The sequence below is a fragment of the Accipiter gentilis genome, chromosome Z (genome assembly GCF_929443795.1).
Source record: "Accipiter gentilis chromosome Z, bAccGen1.1, whole genome shotgun sequence".
Taxonomy (NCBI): Eukaryota; Metazoa; Chordata; class Aves; order Accipitriformes; family Accipitridae; genus Astur; species Astur gentilis.
The window spans coordinates 69,374,173-69,398,645 of NC_064919.1; the positions used below are offsets into that span (position 1 = coordinate 69,374,173).

Below are 24,473 nucleotides of genomic sequence, written 5' to 3' on the forward strand. Positions count from 1 at the left end.
AGAAAAAAATTATTTCTTTGACATTTAAAAAAGTACAAGTTGAAACTTTTTAAAATTTTGAACAGTTAGTTGAATAAACTAGCCCTGTAATAATGCTGAATGATTGGGATTTTTAATTACAGCACCCTGTTGTTTCTCTGTAAGGACAGGTTGGTTTTTTTTTCTTTTATAAAGTAATTCAAGCCTATGTTTGACTGAGTACAGTCTTTTCTTTTCTAGTAAGTAGTGTGATTGTCTTGTAGTGTGGTCCCCCACCACCCAAATTTGTAAATGGGATGTTTTAGTCACATCACAGGACTCAACTGACTCCTGTGGGTTAATTGCTGAGGGAAACAGATCATACGCCTAGGTATGAGTCCTGGCTCTTGCCTGTGTTTGAGGAAAATACTACACTGAATGTTATATTTTAGTGAACCTTTCACATAGCATGTTGCCTAGGTCTAATGTGAATTGTTGTTACGTCTTTCTGATGTTTTCGAGATTTTTACCTGAGTTACTTCTTTCTTTCTTTTTCTTTCCCTTTTTTTTATATCTTAGTTTAGGCATGAAGTCATTGAAGTAACAGCCATGTGCCTGCAAAGCTCCTAGAGAAACACATGATATTAGGCTGACAAACCTAAATGCTTATCTGATAGGACATTTTGGGTGCCAGTTAAGTTTCTGGTTTTATCTCAGCAGTTTCTGAGAGCCTGAGGGTGTTTAATGGATGCACATTACATTCTGGATTGCCAAAGAACTCAGACTTTGAATTTGCTGTCTTAGAAACATTTGGAATAGATGAAGAGATTAATTCATAGGATAGTCTGTGTTAAACTGCACCTTTAAAAACAACTGCTTGCTCTGTAAGACTGAATTTGTCATGCTGTAAGGGTGCAATGGCTGGATCACTATTTGCAAGCCAGTGTTTCCTGTGAGGGTGACCCCACGATGTACTACCTAATGCTCTGGAGAAAGAAGTTGAGAGCAGGTTATGCTCCCTAAATATGAAGACTTAAGGCAAAAGAATATAAGCTTATTTGTCTTGTAGAGATTGTGATTTCCAGTTGCTGATAGCTTATTGATGCCAAGAATTATTTTTCAAGTGCATTTGCCAGAAGAATGAGGTAAAATGGCATCCCAAGGTACAGACTTTCTCAGTCTTTTTTCTTGTGTGTTTAGTGCAAATTTTTTTATTCTTAAACCTCAGGCTCGGATTTCCTCAGAATTGAAGTGTAAGCAAGTTCAGAGCAGGTCATTAATCTAATGGAAGATCCTGAAGGAAGTACCAAGTTTTGTTGAACATTATCAGTTGGTTCTTATAGCTACACCATGGTGGCAGGCCAGGGCTGGAGGGAAAAGGCCTGTTGCGCTTTGGTGGTGTTTCTTTTGAGACAGTTGATGTAGAGAAACAAAGCTGAGCAGCTAAAGAACCTGAACCAAAAAGACAGTACTGCAAGATCAACAAATCAGTATACTGCTTTTCTGGCTTCAGTGTCCCATGCAGGGATTCATGAGCTGCTTTCTTCCATGTGCCTGGATACGAGAGGTCAAATGTTCTGTAGTTCACCACACAATTTTTCTCTTTAGAAATTGTACAGTTAGAAAGATAAGTCTTAGGGTCTGGCAGCAACACGTGATTAAAAACTAGCTGGCTGAAGCTTAGCGTAAGAAAGACAGATGTTGTTGCTACGAAAAAAAAAAAAAAAACCCTTCAAAGAACTGATCATGGTGTTGGCCTTTCAGTTCATTCAAAATGATTCTCTACCAGTTTTTAAAGTAATGTGATACTTCAGATGCCTGCGATACTGCTGTGTGTGGCTATGTAAATAGTGTCCCTCTGGCAACTTGCTCTACTTGGTTCTGACATAGACAGCTGTTTGGAAAGACTGGGACTTCCAACAGATGCTATGAAATTCTTTATGAGTACAATTGGTAGATATTCTGGTGGTAGAGAAACATAGAATTAGCTTTCAATGCAATCCCTCTTCTGTATAAGTATTGTTCATCTTCAGAAGTTGATGATAAAATAAATGAAATACCTGTCCTATTTGTGCATTTTTACTTATGAGTCTGGTTAAATAGAGAAATTAAGCAAGGTCTTGACTAAATCCCATGACCATGTGCCTTTAATCAACTCTTTAGATCTCTTGCAGAAAAAAACTGTTCAGGTATGACTTCAGTATTCTTTGTAGGAAAAAGTGTGTGTTCACAACGTTCATTAGCCAATTAAATTGTTCTAGGTGTAGTATACAGAAACGGAGTGCTTAAGGTTCCAGTGTGGACGGCAGAGAAGACAGTAACTCTGTGGGGCAGGATTTGAATACTCTTGAGTTGGATGCCTAAAGTATATGGAGTAAATTCCTTTTTAGATACTTATTTCTTCACCTTTGTTTAGTGATTGTCTTTTCTATTCCACAATGTATAAATGAATTGAATATTTTAAGTATCATATCAATGTTATAGTAATTATGTTGCATTAAATTATCTGTTTGTGCCTACATGTTGCTCAGAATTTTTGTGTAGTTTTGTTTCACTAAAAAATGGAGCTCTGTTCTTATCAGCACTTGGTATCTGTGTCTACATTAAAGTTTACTTCTCTCTATCTCAAAGCAAGAAAAGTGTCTGTAAAGGATACCTTCAGCACATTTCTGTAAATCACTGTCTTGCAGACATGTCAAGTTTTCTACTTGTATATTGCTGCTGTTTACTTTTTAGCGTTAGGCCCCATGAGTGTAGTGCCAGATTCAGATGTACAAAGAATAGCCCATATCCAAATCATAGTTTAGATAGTTTGACAGCTGTCAAATACAGTGGTTGGTTTTTTTCCTACCTCAGTGTTACAACGTATGCTGCTCTCCAGGGGACACAAAAGCTTTCTGTAGATAACCTCATTGCTTGGCTTCTGTTGAGATGGCTGAGTGCTGCTGAACTGTGTCCTAAAAATTACCATGGCACATAAGCCTGTAAAGTCACTTGTGTCTACTGTTGGGCTCTTCCAGAATCCATAGCGTGGTTGACAGAGCAAAAATAGTTGAAATGAATGCCTTTTCATGTTGTCACTGTATCTCCTCATTCACTGTTCAACTCACTATTGTATCACCATTGTCGTCATTAAATTTCTAATTACTTTAATAGGCTTTCCTGACACCTTTTTTCCCCAGTTGTGAAGTGTTTGCCTGATGGTTTGGAGATGAACTGAAAGACTTTATCATGCTCAGAAATGAGCAACTGCCATGCCAGAAGCTACAGGTTACACCAAGGAGTTGCAGGGCTAAGTTAAAAAGAATGGGCAAAGGTTTAGGTATTAGTACCAAGATACTTCATCAGAGAAGGTATAGATTAGATTAGATTCCAGTGATTCCATGCACTGGAATCATAGTAGTTCTGCCAGTACTCATTAATGAAGCAGAAACCTTCAGAGATGAAAACTGTATTCAGTCAAATACCTTCCTTATTTAAACAGAATTAATTTGACTTTCATACGTGTGTTGGATTTATGGTTGCTTTTTTCCTTTTTATTCTTTCAATGTTGATTATTTAGGACAGAAAATTTAGTCCATTGCTTTGATTGTTCTAAGTAGAAGGGTTATTTTCAGATGCAAGTGTTAAATCTGTTTAATTATTCTTGTTTTAATTAGTTCTTATTATTTTCTTGAAAGGGGCTGACAATATCAGGAAATACTGGAGTCGTTACTACCAAGGATCCCAAGGGGTAATATTTGTATTAGACAGTGCCTCCTCTGAAGATGATCTAGAAACTGCTAGGAATGAACTGCATTCTGCTCTCCAGCATCCACAGTTATGTACTTTGCCGTTTTTAATATTGGCCAATCATCAAGACAAGCCAGCAGCTCGCTCCGTACAAGAGGTATGTTAATGTGGCAGCATCTTGCCTCTTTGTATTTACTATTTGCACACCACTGACCCAGTATTACTTATTACCCTGACATCCTAGTTAAGGACTGGCCTCAATTACTCTTCACTGTAAGTAGGGAGACCAAGAACAGTCCCAGCCCCTAAGAACTCAGTCCAATGCACTCTATACAGGCTTAGTTGTTCTGGAAAACAAACAAGTAATACTTGGATACAAGCAGTTCTCCTGCTTTCACCATATTTTGCTTAAGGGAGAAAAGGCGTTTTTAAACTACTTTTATCAAAAGCTGCTGGGACAGTGATTTTTTGTTCAGCTTATTTTTTTATTTGCTATTGGTTTTAATCTTGCACTACCCCATTACTCCATTCTTTGCAACTGCTTAAAGCAATAGATTGCAGCCATAGGTTGTCTTTTATGTAAAAGCTTTTTTTCTGAACTGCTGTGTACTGATGTGAGGGCAGAGTTGCAATTACTGTTCTGAAGTCCTTAATTTGTTCTGATTTTCTTCTTTTAAGGAATAATGTCTTTGTCTAATTTGTAGCTATCACATAGTAAACTACGTAATTGTTCTATTTGGTGTACCTTTTGCTCTTAAGTTTCTGAAAAAATTGTCTTTCTTACATTGCTATCATGTCACATACCTTTGAGGAAACGCTGAAAGTTACTGATTCCTCATGAGAATCTACCTAGTCTTCTGAAGTTGTAGGAAGAAGTTAAAATTTGGTTGTGTCATTCTGTTCATAAATGTCATTTAAAAGACTCTTCCATTTATTAAAGATTGTATGTGAAATGTCCTGTTTGTTCTGTGAGTGGTGTTTTTTATTACAGCAGAGTGAAAACTTTCAGCACCTTATACTGTGTTGCTGCTTTGTATTTAAACTTGTTGCTTTCTTAGATGCACTTCTTTGTCTAAAATATGATCTTTCTGAAGAATGCCAATTCAATGCAAAACTTACTGATCTGTAGAATAACTATTTGTATGGTATAGTTGCATATACTTTTTTTACTGCTTTATTGCTCTTTATGCTTCCTTTCTTAGCCAAAAGAAATAGAGGATAAAAAGTTAAGCTTATTATATGTTAAGAAGTGTAAATGTGACTGGAGTACATTGATATTTTTAATATGAGAGGAAGAGATTAAGTGGGAACTGTGTAAGCTACACTGTAAAATGTTTTATTAAATTGTTGGTCCTTTCCTCCAAGAACCTGTGCTTAGCAAAAAGAAAAAAAAAAAAGGAATTTGGATTTAATATGTCAAGTTACTTAAAAAGGCAAACTGAAATGAGGCAGGGGTAGAATCTACAAGTTCTAGGTCTTGTTCATCTAAAAACAAATTTAAGAAGTAATGAATATTTAAAGGAAATGTAATATGGATTTTTATATATCAGTTTATTAATCTCTTGTAGTTTATTGTGCAATGTAAGAGCAACACATGTACTCCTAAACCTTGCACTTAAAAAATTACAGTATCCTGAGACACAACTGGTTTCATTTTATTCATCCAAATATACTGAAGGTGTCTTGATTTTTACTTTTTTTCATAAAGCAGCAGAGATTACAATTTCCATCAATGGAAATACTTTTTCCACATGATTTAAGTATTTTTTTATTTTACTACTTTTTTCCTTTTTAAAACAGCCAAATTTGGTTTAAAGTTAATTGAGGATTTTGATTATAAATATAATTTAGGAAATGTTCCTTGCCAGTTTCGTAAGAATAGTGAATACAATGCCAGTTAGTTTGCTTTACAGCAAATTATACATGTAACTCTCCATTTTACGGTTGAGCCCATGTGGATAGACTTTTGGGTCTGAACTGAATCTTTTGTGTATTTAGAGTTAGCATTTCTTCTCGTTTATTCGCAGTACCCTCACTTTCTCCTCATCCATCATTACCAATTGCTTGATATCTCAGTGGAGGAGTAGATCTTTTTATGCTTACAATAGCTTTTAAATATGATTCTGCTTTAAAAAAAAAGATCTTTCCTTGTATTATCATAGCAAACAAGTCTTGATTGCTACTTCTAGTCTGTATGAAATGCTGAATACAAGACTATTGCACAGCTTATGCATATTTTCAGTAGAAATTCCCTGCATCAAGACCTCAGTGTATGTCTTTGAAATTCTTTATTTAAGACTAGTGAAAAACAAAATTACAAAAAAAAATGGAGAATGTTACAGAGTTGTTACTTTTTGCCCTGAAAAAATGATGTCTTGTGTTTGCTGTGTCTGCAAAGTGAGAGCCTTGTTCAGTCCATTTTGCCAGTGTTAAAATGGCAATTCCTTGCTTTCCTAAGGGCTTTGCTGTGCTGTTGTCCTCATTATTGAGATGAGAAATGAAAGTAAAACATTGAATCATAACACCATTCCTTATTTCAAAAAGAGCATATTTCAGGATTAACAAAAATAATGTGTTGAGCATTGAGAGTTTTATTAGCCATTTTTGCAGAACTAAGTCCATGAATTATAGGTATTTCTTTGCTTTTTTATGTGTCAGAAGACAGATGAATCACAGTTGAGATTTAGAAGTATGTATGCATTCTTTTAGGCAACAAATTGCCTTTCTTTAATGGATATGAAAGGACTCCTTGTAGTATAATTAAAGAAAATGTCTGAGTTGAGTGGTGCGTAATAGGAATTGTAGAAAAATATTTATCTACAACAAAAATCCTTCACAAAACTGTACAAGTGCCAAGCAGTTTCTGCAACAGATGTTAGTCGTATTTATCGTTGGGAAGTACAGTCGCTTCAGTTTTCAGTTTTTCAAAATTTTATATTTTATTTTAATGTGTTTTCTCTGTGCATTGCTTAGGTAGAAATGTTACTGTAGAAGCTGCATGCTGTAAGTATTAAGCAATGTCATGAATAGTTCAATTCAAAACTATAATGGCTATTTGTAAGAATATCCAAATAACTTGTTTAATTTATGAAATGTAATTTAACCCAATTCATTTTGCAGGCATGTGAAGTGATCAGGAAAAATTGCAGGAGAAGCTAATTTGAGATACTAATCATTAAATGTAATCCTTTTTTCCTGTGTTCTGTTGCTGGTTGGCTGTTGCCTAGGTTTTTTGATTTTAAAATGAAATCAAGGAGGTAAATCTGACATTTCATTTCATTCTAGAAACTATGAATGAAGAAGTCATTTTAAATATTGTGCCTCTTATTTCTCTTATGTCAGCTTCTATTGTGTTTATTCCACCTTCCCATGTCAAAGATATTTCTAAGTTGTTTTGTTGTTCCTGTGACAGTAGCACATATTTAAGTGTTTTCAAATAGCTGCTAAGTGATTTCAAGTGACCCATGCTGAAGTAAAGACTGCATGTATTAACCAGACTGTAAAACTCAGACAATCATATTTGACTCAATAGGTATGCTGCAAAATAACCTTGTTTTAGATTAAAATTGCAATAATGAAGAATGAATCATGTAAGTCAGTTCTGACTTCCATTTTGGAAACCTCCTGAATTAGTAAATAAAAATAGTTACAAGTGAAAAATAAATTACTCAGCAGATGGAAAGATGGTGGCATATCAGTTTGGCCACTGTTTCCAAAACGCAGGGTACAACTCTAAAACAGTGTACCTAATTATGGGGTTTTTTATTAAGTATCTGCTGATGGGAGTGTGCTTTTGGTTTTCCATCACAGAAGTGCTTTTGATTGTAACAACTGGTTTTCATTAGTCAGATTTCTGTTGCAGGCTTAAGATATTACAGGAGTTTTATGGTGATGAAAGCACTGTAAATTGCTTTGCAAGGGAACAGCAGCATTAGTATGATTACCAACTTGTTGATTTTTATTTTGGACTGTATGCTACTTGGTATAATAATATTGAAAGTGGGATATTGCAGTGGATGCCTGTGATTTGAACGAGTATGCAAACTGAGAGTCACTTTCCTCGCAGGTCAGAGCAATATTGAGGAGTCGCAGATAGGATGTGTTGGAAGTCGTCCGTAGCCACTGTATTTTAGGAACAGGCTATGCTGAGCGAATGCTTGTCTGAATCTGTTGAGGACTTCTGGAAGCCATGTAGGACTGGCCAAAGGAGAAACCTAGTCGAACCGTGAAGCTTTGCCAGTTCAGTGGTGAAGCAGCTACATGCTTGGCAGTGTGTTTGTTTTGAGGAGTGTCTTTGTTTTTTATAGTTAATGCTGTTTTCAAGATTGCTGTTGGACTAGGTGAATAGTGTAGGTCCCTTCCAAATGAACTATTTATTCTAAGGTCATATATGTGAAAACATTCATAGACTATAACCATTTGGTGGGTTTTCTTTTAGTTATCCAAAAGCGCAGGCAATTAATACATTTCCTTCACATATGTAAATTGCTGACCACCAGTATCGGAGGAAATCATTGAAGATATGTTCTAAATACCCATTTTAAAAAATGCTAGAACTTTTTAATAAAGACTTAATAGTAGACAGTGAATCAAAAGTCTTTCAGTCTGTTTTAAGATTATTTTATCTTTTTAAATATTGTTGTGAGGGAAAAAAAGGTGAAAAGGTTACTTAGTGTGCCCATCACAAGTGCTTTTTTTTCTCTTGCATACAAGATTTTACTTTAAAGTTGCGGTACTGATGGGTGTGTGAAATTCCAGAGGAAAGTCCTTCCTATTTTCCTTTTTTCTTTGATAGATCAAGATTAAAAATATCTTTGAATTACAAACAATATTTTCAAAAGCAAGTGTGAAAGGTTGATCCCATGTTTACATAGATTGTGATGTATTTGTCTATTTGAGAATATTTTAAGGCATTTGGGTTTTGAATTGTGCACAGTGTTTAATTTGGTTTTCTGCTAGCAGAAAAGTAGAGGGTGACTCTCCTTGTGAAAAAAGCCACCTTAGGGATGTGAGGGCTAATATCTGTTACGGTGCCAGTTTCTTCTCAGTTGTTTATGTCTGGAAATATTTTTGTAGATAAACAATGTCTTTTCGATGCCTTAAGTGTCTTAAAGCTTAAACCATTGCAGGAGAATGTCCAGGTTTGTCAGCATCTTGGGAGGCTTTTACTGGTGCCAGGGAGCTGGAGTGCTCTAGGAGCTGTGATTTCTGGGCCTGCTGCTGCTTTACGGTCTGAGTTGGCTGCATATGACAGGCTTAATTCCAGGATGTAATTACTTCTTTTTATTTTGGCATCTTCGTACTGTTTTGCCATAGTTGATGCCTTTTGTAGTTTCTACTAGTTAGGGGAAAATGGTTTCTTTTTGGAAACCTTTTCAATATACCAGTTAGAGATGTCATTACTAACAATCTGAAAAACCGCGTTGAACAGTGACACTTGAGGAGGTTCTCCAGCAGCAGGTACTACAAAAACTTAGCCTGAAACAAAGAGTGAAAATGGAAGTGCTCTCTGCATTCTGTCCCATCCTCACCCCAGTCAAGCCTCTCAAATTTGTTCACCTATCTGAATTCTTAAAAACCAGCTGTTGCAAATCTGCGTATTTTATGACAGGGACATCCATAGCAAAGTTAAATTGGGGTAAGATATTTGGTTCCTCAAGAAACTTTCTGAAATGATTTATTTTCAGATCACTGCAGCAAATAGCCAAAATATGAATTCCTACCCAATTTTGAGATCATAGTGACCTTAATGACCTTAATATTTGCAATCCCCTCACTGCAAATACTACTTCTCGTCCAAGGTGTATCCCCTGATATTTGAAGATTGTTTTGGAGCTGGACTCTGGTATTTTAAGTATTGGCTGCTTCCTTCACAACTGTGGCTTTTGCAGGAACAGAGGAGTTATTTGTCAGACTTCAGTTACGAACACATTTGCAGGAGAGGAGAACATTATTAAACTGATGTTTAGGAAATATTAGTTTTACCATGTTTAGAACAATGCAGAAATAACCCCTATTTACGTGTCTCATAGGAACTCCCATTCTGATTAAAGAATTTCTTCGGACCTGTTAGGAAGATGATGTAGATATAAAAAGATTAAAATAAAATAATGTAAATAAAATACAATATAAAAAGATGAACAATTTAAATAAAAATAATTTGTGAGTAGATCCACATACTAGCTAGATGTGAACAGCAAAACAATTTCATACAGTTGCAAGACCATGTTCAATGTAAATATTTACCAGGTAGTGTTCACTTTAATTTTTGCATAGTTAGAATGATTGTACTAATAGCAAGTTGGTTAGTAAATATTTATTACTGCAAAATGCAAGTGACCATATAAAGAAATTAAAATGAGAAACTGAAAAACTTGGAAGAAGCTGGATTTGTCTGTTTCCTTTGAGCCACTGGCATGGGAGGAGATAATGGTAAGCAAAGAAGTTAAGATGATCTGAAAAGGAATTGTGAAGTCTTTTTAAGGATTTGTAAATAAATCTGTCTAGAATGACTCTACTTTTTTTGTGAAAATCCCTTTATAAAAGGGTGACATGAAGAATCAAAACAGTAAGCTTACTTTTTCTTCGTGTGGATTTCTGTTTCAGTTATGTTTTACAATAAAAGCCATGGCAGATAAAATCCCCAATATATTTTCATTAGATCAAAATATGAATTAGAATTGTTGATAATTTTCAGGTGAATAACACAGCTTACAAGTAAGTGTGCTGTACCAATGTAGGTGGCCCATTTGACAAAGAAAAATACATCCCTGAATATTAAATTCGTAGTTCTGCTTTTGGCAAAGCAGTAAGTCTGCAAGGAACTGAGTTGAAATGGTGTCTGTAGAAACTTTGAATTAGAATGAGCTTCCTGAACATATAAAAATGCTTGAGCACACCTGCGATTGTGCACATATTGCACGATATACAGAGAGCTGAAGAACAGGAGATGGAGGAGGAGCAGTAGACTTTGAAGAGTTTTGCTGTATATAGTTTCAACATCAGTAACTCGATTTTAAAATCACTTTTTGTGTCTGCGAATGGTTGTTTTATATGTATATGGATGGATGTACTTGGAGTGTTTCTTTTATCAGCAGTGTTAGCTTGCATGCTGGCCTCTGCTTATCTCATCCTTCAGGTGTGACAGTCTGACTCGTTGTGTGACTATGTGATGAACTGGTTTCGGCATAAAAATTCCTTAACTACTCCCTTCCTTCCTCCTGGTCTTGTTTTCAAACAGACTCAGCTCACAAGACAATTGGATAAGCTAGGCACAAACAAGAGGTGGGAGGAAGATGAGCATGAAATAGTACTGATGCAGAAAAATGGTGCTGTGAAACTCTAAACCCTAGTGAGACTTGGACCTTTCCCCCTGACACCTTTCTCACTCACCTTTTTTTGCTTATCCCACTACAGTGAACCTCAGTAGAGGAAGGTTATACAGGAAATTCTGGGAAATAATTTTTCCCTATTACTTAACAATGAAGGTTCTGGAGTAGGTGACCAAGTACTTTTACTGGGGTTAGAGAGAGTTAGGAAAGAAGCATCTATTTTCACTATGTGCTTTGAAAAGTAAATGTCCTTGTTGTCTTCCTAGCCAAGGAAGAAAAAAGACAATATCATTCAAAGAGAAGGAGTTGGTTGTGCTTGCAGAACTAAACATAGTGACTGTGAAGGTAGAGCACAGTCTATATCAATAAAAAGCAAAGTGATTAGAGAAACTTTCAAATGTTTTCAGATACAAAAATCTATGCATCTTTCAGTAAATGTTTTTCATAAATATTTGTATACTTACATAGTATTCATTAAAGACTGCTGGAGCTGGGAAGAGTGCAGCTTTTTAGAGTTGTTTCTGAAACATTCTTTGCTTGGTCAAAAGTTGCTGGGCTTTAGTAGAGAATTAAAGAAAATCCTGAGGCCTGTTGGATACAAATCTGACTACATGATCATTATGATGCTTTTGGGCCTCTATGTCTGTGATACTGCTGTTCAGAGGAATTCCTCAGTGCTCAAAAGTTTGATTACTATTCGAGACATTTTGCATGAGCAAGAGAAGATGTATTTCTTTCAGAATAAATAACTATTTCAAATGGAACAAAATAGTAGCTATATAACTGCTTTCCAAGTACAGCTCTGCAATTTTTATTAAAAAAGTCTCAAAATTAGATGGAAAAGAATGGAAAAGTATTTAGTAAAGCATTGGGTCAATTTTGTGAAAACTCTGGTATTATATGAGTGATTTAGGATGGGTTTTCCTTTCAGACATCCTTCTTATATTTATTAGAATGGATTCTTGAGTGCGAGAATACAAGCTGCTGCTTTTTAAAAGCGGAGGACATATCAGTTTGGTTTTTTTTAAAGGGAAAGTATCAGAATGTCTTTAGTGCTAAAATAAGTTTACTGATTGAAGGGAAGTTAACTATATTGCGAACCTTCTATTTACCAAGCAAGAGGCGCTCTGATCATTTTGCGTAGTTGAACTTTTTTCTGTATCATTTATATATGGTACTCAATGTAACAGAAGCAAATTTAATATATTTTTTTTTCAAGTTGATGGTGTTCACATAATCTTCATTACACTAGGGCAGGCATGCAGCCTATGAAATGAATTTCTGGCCTGAGTCCATTCTGCAGGAATTAGGTACTCAACATTGCATGGGAGATCATGATGAACATCTTTGTTGGTCATGCCAGGGAGGTTCAAGAATAACTGCAACAGGAGAAAAATCTATCCATTTCATATCCATGTAGGTATTTAAAGTTGGAATTTAATTCTGTGCCTCAAAAGTAGTAAATTTTCAGCTGCATCAGCACTACCTGCACTGTGAAGTAACATAAATTAATATTGTCTGTAATTCCCAACATCTCAAAGAGGTTGCTGGGAACATGTGTATGCAGAGTTTCTTTAAACCTGTGTCAAATAGAAGGTGCTCAGAGTTCAGCTTGCATATGGGATGTTTTTGGTGTCTCTCCAAACTCAGCATTCTGAAGATGCTTGAGGGGAATTTCTCTTGAGTACGAACTGTAGCATGAGGAAAAGCAGAACTGAAAATTGATGCGTTACTGGCCCATCAGAGGCTGAAACTGCTTTAGATGGTGACCATAACATTCCTATGAAAGGGAACGAGCCATGCAGCTCTGGACGTGGAGATGATGGCATACATGTGAGACTTCACGAAACAATAAAGTGTTTCCAAGTGACAGGATAGGGAAAAGATCATCTTTGCATCAGCATTCTAGATGCATGTTACTGGGACAATGCTGCAGTTGTCAAAGACCAAGGAAAGACCTGTAACCTACTGTTACAAGGTGAGATTAAATCCTTTCCTATCCGTTCTCAGTTCTGAAGTGTTTTTTTTTTTTTCTCCTGGGATTCCTTCAGGCCATTATGCTTCTGGAAAAATCCTGGATGCTCTGTGGGTGTGAGGGAGGCCAAAAATGAAAGATCTGCTCCCAGGTTATGACCTTAAGTGTTGGACAGGACATTGTAGTTTTTGAAAATGGGATAATCCAGAGATGAGTAATACGAGGAATGGAAGGGGACTGGTGACAAATCTTGTGCACCTCTTTCCCTGCCACTTCCCAAGACTTTATTGGCAGTAAAACAGAAGAGATGAGTAGAGAGCAGTCTGGGGTTGAAATGAATGAAGAATGGAAGGGCTATCAGCAAGTTCTGAAGTGTTGCAGGGTCCCACAGTTCAGAGCGGATGAGGATGGAGTACTGCTGAGAATACTTATCTTGCTTAAAGCAGTCCATTGGAGGCTACGTTCTGTAAGTACGCTGAGAACAGTATCCATTATTGCTTCCGAAATCTCTTCTGTCCAGTGCATAATCACATCTGGTTCAAAAAGGGGAAACCATTCTCCCATCCCCTTCTTGCAGTGATTCAGCAGCAGATGCATATGTACCTCTGAAGAAACACAACTTATCTACTGTCTAGCATCTGGGAACAATCGTCTTCATGAGACTAGAAGCAGAGTTTTGAATATAATGACATTATTCTAATGATGATGATTTGTTGACACTGCAGCATATCATTAGTCATGCTGGAATCTTTATAAGTGTAAATGTTTTCTCAAAATAGTTTAAATGTTTAGAAAATCTATTACATCAGTCTGACATGAAACAGTAACTTGTTCTGCTGGAATCTGAACAGCCTGAAATTTTGAGTTAGTCTGGAAAAGAGTTATTAGTGAAGGATCATACAAATAAACTAGGAAACATATTTTAAAAAAAGACAAAACTTGAGGAATTTTTTTTCCTTCTTTAAATTGTATTAATGTTTTATTCAGATTTACACAGATAATTCTTATTTTTTTTCTACTGTTTACAAGAATAGAGTATTAACAGTGCATTGAATAATCCATGGTGATGTGTACACAAAGTTTCTCAATAGCTTTACTTTTCTGATCTCTGTTATCTTTGGTTGTTCAGATTCTGCTCAGATGCAGAGTTGCAAGGGTCAGAAACACTGTCTTAAAACTAAAGACTCAATATTCATGTATAGGCCTTTTAAAAGTTTATGCCTGCTGAAGTTCCATGTTCAAGTGTTAATATGCACTGCAAGGCATCTAGCAAATTGTTAAAAAAAACAACAAAAACCCCAACCTGCAAAGTGAATGAGCTTTTCATAAAAAGTTGTTCATCTCATCCACACGCATATATAAAGGAGGATAATTGGGATTGCTGCATATATTGTTATATATTTGCTACAATTGTATTATTTGTTTAAAATTAAATTGTCCCATCTGTGTCTCTGTCAGTACAGGTTTGTTCTGGAAACTTTTCCAGTATTTTTTTGTAATGCATTATCACACCGTTTGCATTCTTATTTTGGTTTTTATGTTACTGTGGTAATAAATGCTAGGAAATTATTTACTGAAGTTGTATGAAACATTTGAATATTTTAAGGATTTCTTTCCTTTGATTTCCTATAGCTTTGTTTATTGCAGTAATAATTTTGCGACAGACTTACAAATCTACTACCAACTATTCTCTTCCAGTTAAGATACCTTTGTTTTCTTTCCTAATTATGCCTTTACTCACGGCTGAGGATAAAGGAAGTAAGAGAGTGAAATTAGAGTTACTCTAGGGCAGAAAACTCTTCAGAGTTGTAAATTAAAAGATGCTCTGTCACCAGTATTGCAGAAAGGATAGGGGTCCCTTTAGCTGCAGCAGTGCCTTCACTGGTGGCACAATGTATGTTTGTTGTTTTAAAAATACATAACTTGTTTCGAATAAGCAGAGTTACCTGTGATTTTTAAAATGCATTATGTACGTTAATCTTGCCATATTTCCTTCATTCTGGGTAAGTAGAGACTATCCTACATTGCTTTCAAAAGCATGTGTGCACAGAACTTTGTTAAATAGCCAGTACTCTTCATTGAATAGTTTGGTCTGTTCTACGTATCAAAATTCATTACTTGCAGATAAAGCTGTTATTTCATTTTAAAATCTTTTTGTTGTTGTTTTGGACTCTTTTGTGGTTTTCTTAGTTGTCTTTAATAAATTGCTATATGTTCTTAAAAGATGAGCAGAGGCTACAGAAGTGGTACTGCACATTCTTCAAGTATTGCACGTGCCTGCACATGTCATGTACCAGAAGAGTTCAAACTATGTAATTTTGGTTAACTACTTTTTCTGTGGATGCACTACCTGTATCATTTCTCATGAAGTTCAGAATGCATCACTTGCTTAAATTAAAGTCATAATTGAATAAAAAATTTTTTAACTACATTTTTGAATAATAAAATATCTATACGATGGAGAGAAAATCCCCAGTATTTTCTATTATTATTTGTCTTCCTAATTTTCTTAAGGTAATTTTGACATTTATTGAAATCTCACTCTTGGCACTTAAAAAAATAATCTTACTCTTAGAAAATCTTCTGAAAAACAAGGTATTCCATTTTTAAGCCAAAATGGAGTGTTGTTAAGGGGGAGAAAAAGCTTAGTATCTTTGTATTCTGATTTATTATACAGAAGGCTGTTTTTTAACAAAAAAGGGCTTTTTTTTCTTTTTTTCCCTCCACTATTCTCAGTCTCTTTTGATCATTGATCTGGGTGACCCCACGCTCAGGGGTTTTTTCTTCATTTGACATGGACAGATTTTTGAAGTATAGCTCTCCTTTGGGAACCTCGGGCAGTTCCACTTGACTAACCTGTGATCTAATGAGCAGTAATGCAGGGTTACAGTGACCATTTTGTTTGCTTTGAGGGAGGATGGCTAGACAGAGAGTGGGAGAGAGGCAGTGTCTGTGGAGAAAAAAGATGCAGGGTGATCGAACAGTGTGAAAAAGACTTGTTAGCCCACATTAGTGTGCCTGATTTACTTCACAACAGGTCAGGAAAGGCCAAAGGCAGGGTTGTCATTAAATTGCAAAGTTGAAAATCCTGGTATTCAAAAGCATTCAGATTTCTGAAAGTTGTAAATTAGAAAGTATGTGGTTCATGTTGAATTTGCCAGGAAGATACAGAAAGTACCAGCTTCTGTAAAACATGAAAGGTACATTATGAAATCATGCTGTAAATATAAAAAGAAAACCAGCTTTTTAAAGTACTTTCATGGTTGACTGTTTTACAATGAGACTGGGTGCGAAAAAAAGGCCAAACACTAACAAGGTCGTTGCACTTTCTTTATGAGCCCTGGGGACCCCTTAATTATGTGCCCGTGCTGCTTATTTTGAGATCTGTAGAGTGTATGTGTGCGCGTGTTCGTATAATATATAATTTTTATTTGTTTTTATTAAATACACATTTATGTAAAAACAAAGTTTTGGCACCAGTTGCCCAAGAATGTAGATTTCGAGTCTTCTGCAGTGTATTGTGATTTTTTTTTTTCCTCATATCCTTTATTGTTTCTCTTGGAGTGAACATTAAACACTAATCTTCATTCCATTGCTTATGAAATTAACACAGTTTTATCTCAAATTTACATTTACAAATGCAGAGACCAAAAAACCAATTGTCTTTATGTCCTGAAGAATTATTTTTCCTAATAGTAAATGTTGTTTCCTAACACTTGAATTGTACTTGACATCGTGTCTTTAAGACAAGCTAATATACTTTGTTGTCTTTGGTTAATATTTGCATTTTTTTTTCTTGCTGCTTCGCAATTGCAAGAAGAAAAAGTTGGAGCTACCCATTTCTGAATTTACATATCCTGTTTGGTTTCATTCACTTAGTTGGCAGTGGCCTGAATCTTCATGATTTGAAGAGTACTACTACCATGCAGAACATCCTTTTAAGCTGTTGCATTGATAGCCTTTAACTCATAGCAAACTCTCATCATTGCTATTTCTGATCTGGCTGGCTTCCGTAAAAACTGAAGTGCAGCCTTTTAGCTATATTATCATTGTGCATCGAAGCAGTAGGTAATAAAACAAATGGGTGGTCTTAGGGGTAAGGTACTTTTTTTCTGTCTGCTACCAGAAGTTTCACTAATTGATTCTTACTCCTGCTGGCTGTCAAAAATGAGTTTTCCACAATTGGCATACAACTGTGTTAACTTTTAGATTGTACTGCATGGACAGAATTTGTTGTCTTGATCTTTGTGTGTCTCATTATGACTAGTAAATATACAAAATTAAATGTCAGAGAACATCTGACCGTATTTAAGAGAATTTTTCTTATCTGACTTCAGGAACTGCGCTCCTTGATCATTCAAATAATTTCATTGACATTAAGGGAGTGTCTCTTATTGGTTAAAAGGAAGATAAGACAACAGGATGTCAGGCAAATCATGTTGAACATTAACTTTTGGTTTTTACTTGCATTGGATTATGTATTAATATGTGGTGCCAGATTATTTTTTATTTATCTTGATCCTCTTTTGTTTGCAGTGAACATATGGTATAGTTTTACCTCCTGATAAACTGAATTTTACATGACAGTTGAATGTGGGAAACAAAATACATTTTTTATATACAGTGATGCATTTCTCAATGACTTTCCCAGTGCGTTACTCCTGTTTTTACCACGTTGTAAAATTCACTTATTATTAGAAGTTTGATACAGAATTAATTTATTTTGAAACTGCATAGTGTCCAAAGTAGCTTAGTGGTTACTAGACTCAAAGACTAGTCTCAAAATTTTTTCCCAGGGTTCATTTCCGTTTTCTTGATTATTTTATCTGATGTTTAGTTGCAGCAACCTGGTGGAGATACATTCTAGGAAACTGCACTTGACTAGCTTTCTCTGTAGCTTTAGGTCATGTTAGTCAATGGAAACTTATTAGGGCATAAAATGATGGGAAAATGTTTAACAAATCAGAATACTGAATCAAAACTCACTTAAGCTTTACTACTGTTCTCTTTCCATTGACTTTCTCCATTCCCTAAGTATCATCTGTGCAGTATCTATGCACTCTTTATTAGCTCTTCTATTTGATTTAATTATTCACCGACTCAGTGTGTCTGAATTAAGTCATCTCTGCCAATCTGCTTATTACAAAGCATTTGGTCAGTGAGAAGAGATTAATGTCATCTCACTGGACTAATTTTTGAGTGTGTTTGTTTAGGAATCAAGACACTGGAGCAGTATTTCAAAATTGGCTTATAAACAAAAGTCAATCCAAGAGTAGATAAATGTACTGATACTGCCAGTCACAGGCAGTGGAAGAGTAAATATTACTTACCTATCTGAAGAACATGGTAATTTTTCATATATTCTTACTGCCTTTCTTAAAGACGTGAACAATTTTTGTAGTTTGGTGTCTGGAAATTTTTTTAAACAGAAAAAGTTTGCTGCCATGTAAATTGTTTTCATATAAACTTGCCAGGTATTATATTAAAAGATTAAGATCCTTTTTGATGGTAATATTGTTGCTTGGTTCAGGAAGACTGCTCACAGAAGAGGAGGGGATATGGCCAAATGCAGGCTTCTGGGAAATCTTCCTTCCAGTTCATAATTGCCTTTTAAGAAAGCATTTCTTGTAAGACAGACATGTTAACTTTTCATATAGGTACTAAAATGCAACATAGAAGTTTTTTCTGTTTATGTTGCAATATATAATCTGTAGCAAAAGGTTATGCATTCCTGCAGGTTAAGCTACAGTTCCTGCAGGTTATCCACTGTAAAATCCATAATGGTGTGAACTGGTTATGATTTAGTCCACATCATGGATGGGATGCAACCACTAAGGTTTAGCAAAATAGTAGAAACACAAAATACAAAAGTAGTTGCAGGTGCTCCTTTACTAGAGAAAATGGGTGTGCCTTCTTACATTACTCTTAAGTCATTATTTGTGTCTCCGGGCTATATTTGAGAAATACACCTCTAATGATGTTCTAAACTGGGAACGCAGTAGCTAATAAGCTGCATAAAAATGAAGGGTTATGCTATGCCAATGGACTCTGACAATTCAGATTTTACTAACTGTAAGATGGGCTTAAAATGTTCCCCAGATGTATTTGGCTACCTCTCCTTTTGAAATTAATTCCTTCTGAGCAATAGGAAAAAATCTTGCTTAACTAAGACAATGAATTCAATAATGCCACCCTTCCCCTGCATAAATAAGAAGGTGCAGTGGTAATAGTATGTCTGGGAAAGGAAGCAAAAATGCATGCTTGGATATCCCATTGCCGGCTGTTGTAGGGAGTGTGCTTGCCAGCAGTTTCTGGCAAGCTTATTCCTTCCAAACCCTCTCCAAACTCTCCAGGCATTTAAAAAGTCTTTTGCCTGTTAGTCACCTTTCACTTACTTGTAGTTTAAAAGGAATGTTTATTGACTGAAGAACTGCCTGTTTTGAAATCAGGAACATTGAATTAAGTTTTTGTTTTGTTACATGTTAGTTTGTTGACATTTGCTTGAGAGTGCAGTTGCATCAGGAAGATGGCTGTTACTGGCCAAACTCGGTAAAAGCTTAAACGGTCTGCTCTTGCAGGTAATAAGGCCCAGGATTTGGCTGATGTTTTTTGTGCATGTAGATGGCAGCAGATCATCAAGTCCCTGACCCTTGTGCAGGGGAATGGATGCTTCAGAAGTGAGCTGTGTTCACAGGGTAGGTCAGCAAAGCAGCATCTCCATTTTTGTCAGACCCTGGCTGAGAGATAATTTAAAAATCGACTATGTCTGCCAGTGGGGCACATGGAGCCTCCTTGTGTTAGTTTGATTCGGTCGTGGTCTGGTGTTTGAATTCTCTTCTGTGTACTGTTGATCAGGATGTGCATGGGTCTGAATCTCCGTAAGGCATTTGAAGATGAAGGGAATAGTGAATGTTAAGTATTATTTGATAAAAATGCCATTTAGAGTTTGTAGCCTTAACCAACACTCTGCTGGGGAGGAGACCTGGTAGCTAAGGACTGTGCCCTAAAACGGTGTTGTAGAAGCCAGTTCAGGCAGAGGGCGCTTGGAGGCAGAAAACAGATATAATGAAAAAGGAGGAACTTGACTAATGTGCTAGGTAGAACCGTGGCTGAGGGGAGACAAGAAATCTAGCTGCTTGGATGCAAAATACTTTGCAAAACTGTCCTTCTCTGGAGGGTTCAGATTCATAATTCAATTTCTCTTCTTTCTACTCCATTTTCTTCTCAGACACACAAAAACTGAATTAGAGAGAGACCTCAGTTATAAATTGTCGTACCAGAGGCAACTGGAGTTACTGGAAGTGCATTTCCCTTTCTTTCGTGGTTTTCAGGCAGAAGCCTGTCTGGATCTTTTCATGCATCGTATTCCCCGTACTTAGGCCTTTAACTGAAATAGTAGTGTAGTATTGGAACATGTCAGTCTTAAATGTATTTGCTTGTCATCTTTGAGGTAAGGAAACAGTCTGCTATTTATTTTACAGAATTTAAGCACTGATAGACTGTCAGCTACAACCACGAAGCTATGGCCATCTAAGTATCAGTGATTCCAATGAGAGTTTGAATCTGAAGCAGGAATTAAGAGCTTAATGCAAAAGTTTCAACAGATAGAACAGAAAACAAGACTATGATGTCCCAACTGGTGGTATCACTGTAATCATTGAATAATTTCATTTTTCTCCTTTTCCAAGATGGCTGTGATTCAGCCAACATCACAATACTTCTATATGAATAGACCCTGATATGTGCAAATTAAAGAACTGGGGTACCAATTTTAAGAACTGCAGTCATAAGGAGTCCTGCGTTATACTTATGTTCCTGGTAGGATCACAGTATTGTCCACTCTGATTGGAGAAGTCATGCAAATCATTTAAGCAATAAACTGCTATGATAGTTTTCTGGTCCTGGGGCTTTACAATTATTTCAACTTCTGTGTTCTGAAAAGTACAATTTTAAGTATTCTGAGAACCTGCAATTAGTAACTGAAAGTGCTTGAGAATATAGTATGTATTGTCTGGGTATTGTAATCAGACAATGAAGGAAGAGTTGACTTGCCCTACTCAGGATTATTAGTCAGGTTCTCACTATGTTAGTAATTTGACTAAAACATGTCGAGTGCTGGAAAAATTTGCCAAAGCTCATTGGGTTATTCTAGTGCAACTGAAAATTAATTTTGTCTTTTGTATTAAGATTAGATTTACACTTTGAATTTATATTCAAAATACAATTTTTAGTGTTCTGTCAGTTTGTAACCTGTTTGACAACAATAGCTGCAAATTGATTGAAAAAGATAGTGATGTTGCTCTGACACTTGAGGGTTGTGTCATTCAAACCCTTTTTTGACCCTTTGAAAAAGATTTTGATTTACTTGATGTCAGTCTGGATTCTCTTTTATTGTAATAAATGGAAATAAATACAGCACCGTCAAGTTCTGAAATAGCATTCCCGAGTTACCCAAGACATAGATAGTACACTATCTCCTAATTAGTTATCTGTTATAAAGAAATTTTTCAGCATACTTCATTTCAGTATGTACCAGTCAGTTTCACTACCACCTTATTAAGGGTGTCTAGAAACAGTTGAGACATTCTCAGAGTTTAATGTTTTTTGAAAACTGTGGTGATTTAATATTCTCTATTTGTATGAACATTTTCATCCCTGTTCATTCAGTTATGGTGTTAAAGAATGCAGAAATAGTATTCCTATAGAATATTTTTTAGATAGGTGGAACATCCATACTAAAGTGGCCATTTTGTTCGTATACCCATTGAAGACCATAGTTTTCTCTATCTTGTAGATTTAAAATTCTCTGTTACTGTTTAGGTTATTTCAGTTGTTTCCATTTCTTTTTGCTTGACTGAATGGAGTTTTAATTCATCTTGTGTGCAAAAAAAAAAATTTTCCTATTTGGAAGTATTTCAGAATTAGTAAGTCAGAATGTAGGTACTAATATTCAAAGTATAACCGTTAGTATACATACAAAATGTAAGTGCTAATAGATAACAACTCTTTGATTTTTGTATTAACAGGCGAGAAGTAGTCTCAGCTAGTTTGTGTAGTGGAGTTTGCAAGCTTTGATAAAGTCCTGAATTTTTCTAGAGATGAAAAGAAAGATTTAAATTTGATTCCCAGGTTTCTTTTTTTGGACCTTAATTACTGCTTCATCAGTTACTTTGTTCTTAGAGTGATGAGTCTCTTCAGGAGTCAAGTTTATGGGAGTTTTGTGAAGATCGGTATAAAGTATTACTGCTGAAAACTGTGGCAATCCTGTACCTATTAAAGAAATTTGCAGCTTGAGCTTCATGAAAGACTGAGCAAGAAACTGATATAGTTCTATAGAAACACAGAAAAACTCTGCCAGAAATCCTGCAAAACACCACAGGATTCCACAAATTTTGCATTTTTCAGCTAACTCCACTTCGGACAACTGCCCTCCCTCTACAACAGCAATAGATCTGATCAGGACCATCAGTCTGCACCTCTATCAAAATTTTCTCTAGCATCTTCAGACTTTGCTTAGATAGCCACTTTGTGCAGAGCTTGGAAATAGAGAAATGTTTTCTTATCTGCAGCTTTTGTTGCTGGGACAGATGTGAACAATTATTCATCACCATGATGTTTATAATTATCTTACTTGAAAGCACTCTGAAAGTCTTAATTTCTGGTGATAAGAGGAAAATTGAAGTCTGTTCTTGTTGAGCTAAGTTCTACTTCATTGCTATTGAAAATAGTTGTCTTTCAAAAAGAGTTTGTGTTTGTCACCTTATTATTTAAAACCTCTCTTGATTTTAAATTGGATTTCTAGTTATCTACCCTTTTAGTAGAATACTTGCTGTTCCTACAGAGAATGAGTTATGGATACCACCATTATAACCTTTTGGTTCATGAGCTTTGAGGCACTGAACATAATTTCCAAAATAAAACTTTATCATCGTAGTTTTCTATGCCAAACATGGATCAATACCAAAAACCTTCCAACAACCCCATACTACTTCTTTAAATTGTGTGCTGGGTCCTGGGTCCTGCAAGGTTTTACTGTGCTATGGTACTATATTTTAAGGCCATACCAGGTTTTTTGTATTTCATAACACCAGGGAAACACTATTGTTTACACATAGTATCTAAAGTTTTGACTTGGAAGGGCCAAGCCACATGTCTCTTGTAGTCTGTCTCTGAGGCTGGCAGGCTATTGTTAGAAAATACAAGGTTTGTTTTTGTCATGCAGTAATAATCTCTTGCTTGTCTTTGCAGACCGAAGTATTTCATCTTAAATTTGACAGGCAAGCAACAAGGGAAAAGAGTTGAAGAGTAGAAAAGAAAACCAGAGTCCTAGAAAATTCCTTTTCTTACACCCCTCCCCCCCCCCCCCCCCCCCCCCAAACTAGTTCTGCAGAGAAAGGAATATTTACAGACAGGGTGTGCCAGCTAATGTCACCAAGCATTGAGTAGGAAGAATAATGCTAAAAAGCAGAGAATGAGAGCTGTGCTTGTGTGTTTGCCTCCCCAAAAGCATTGACATTTTCAGTGTTTGGGACTCCTTGCCAGAAGCTCAGAGCCTCACCTGTCTGTGGTGCTCTGCAAGTCTGCTCTGGTGACCATCACCCCTCACAAATGTGTGTCTGAGAGCAATTAAAATTTTACCGAAGAGTACTGAAAAAAAAATAAGATATGTGTATGTCATGTAGTTACTGAATTCTTTAAAGATAAAAACAAAGGCCACCACAGAAGCAAATTAAAGACCCTGGGAGCTGACATGGTTATTGAAAGCTTTAACAGTGCTGCCCTGCCATAGAAACCTGCTTTCCTATTGTCATTCATTTTGGTCTCTGAAAAGGAATTTATGATCAAAGTTTTGTTTGAGCACGATGTAATGGTGCAGTTAAGCACTCCGATTAGATTTGGGCAAAGTTAGCCAGAGCTTTGGCTCTTTTTTGTTTTGGTTTGGTTTTTTTGATATGGCACTCATCCTGTAGTGAGAAAAGTGCTTTACCCCTTAAAATGTTTACCCCTTATAACAGAACTTTACCTGGGGTCGGTTTTTAAGGCTACTTTGAATCATAGCTCCATTAAAAATTATATTGAAGAATCTGTTTATGGTATTTTTCTTGAATTACATTAGAACTGTGTGTGTTGTTTAATATGTGCTACGACTTCCATGATAAATTCCAATCTAGAGCATCTTTTGTGGGTGACATCTCACAACATAAATGAAATAAAAACTGTATATATTTAAAGTATTTTAATTCATAAGATGCTTCTGTGTATAAAGATTACAACTGGATGACTCTCCAGCAAATGCCCACTGTCCAATTCTCCAGTTGGTATCGGCAGAAAGAAGTTATATTTTTGGCCGTTAATATACCATAACATAAATATTTTTCATTACACAGGCTAATTACCGGTTGTTTCATTTGATAACATACAGTTTGCTTTAATCCAAGTGGGACTTCTGAGGGAGAGAAATTAAGATAAGAATTAAC

General features: G+C 35.9%; 1 protein-coding gene across 1 annotated transcript in view; it reads left to right on the forward strand.

Annotated features, from left to right (window-relative positions):
- The window catches only part of ARL15 (ADP ribosylation factor like GTPase 15), a 214,680-nt gene that overhangs the window by 80,332 nt on the left and 109,875 nt on the right, over positions 1-24,473 (forward strand). Inside the window, exon 5 of the mRNA XM_049794747.1 lies at positions 3,639-3,847. Within this exon, the coding sequence (XP_049650704.1) occupies positions 3,639-3,847 (209 nt within the window). The remainder of the gene's footprint in view (positions 1-3,638; positions 3,848-24,473) is intronic.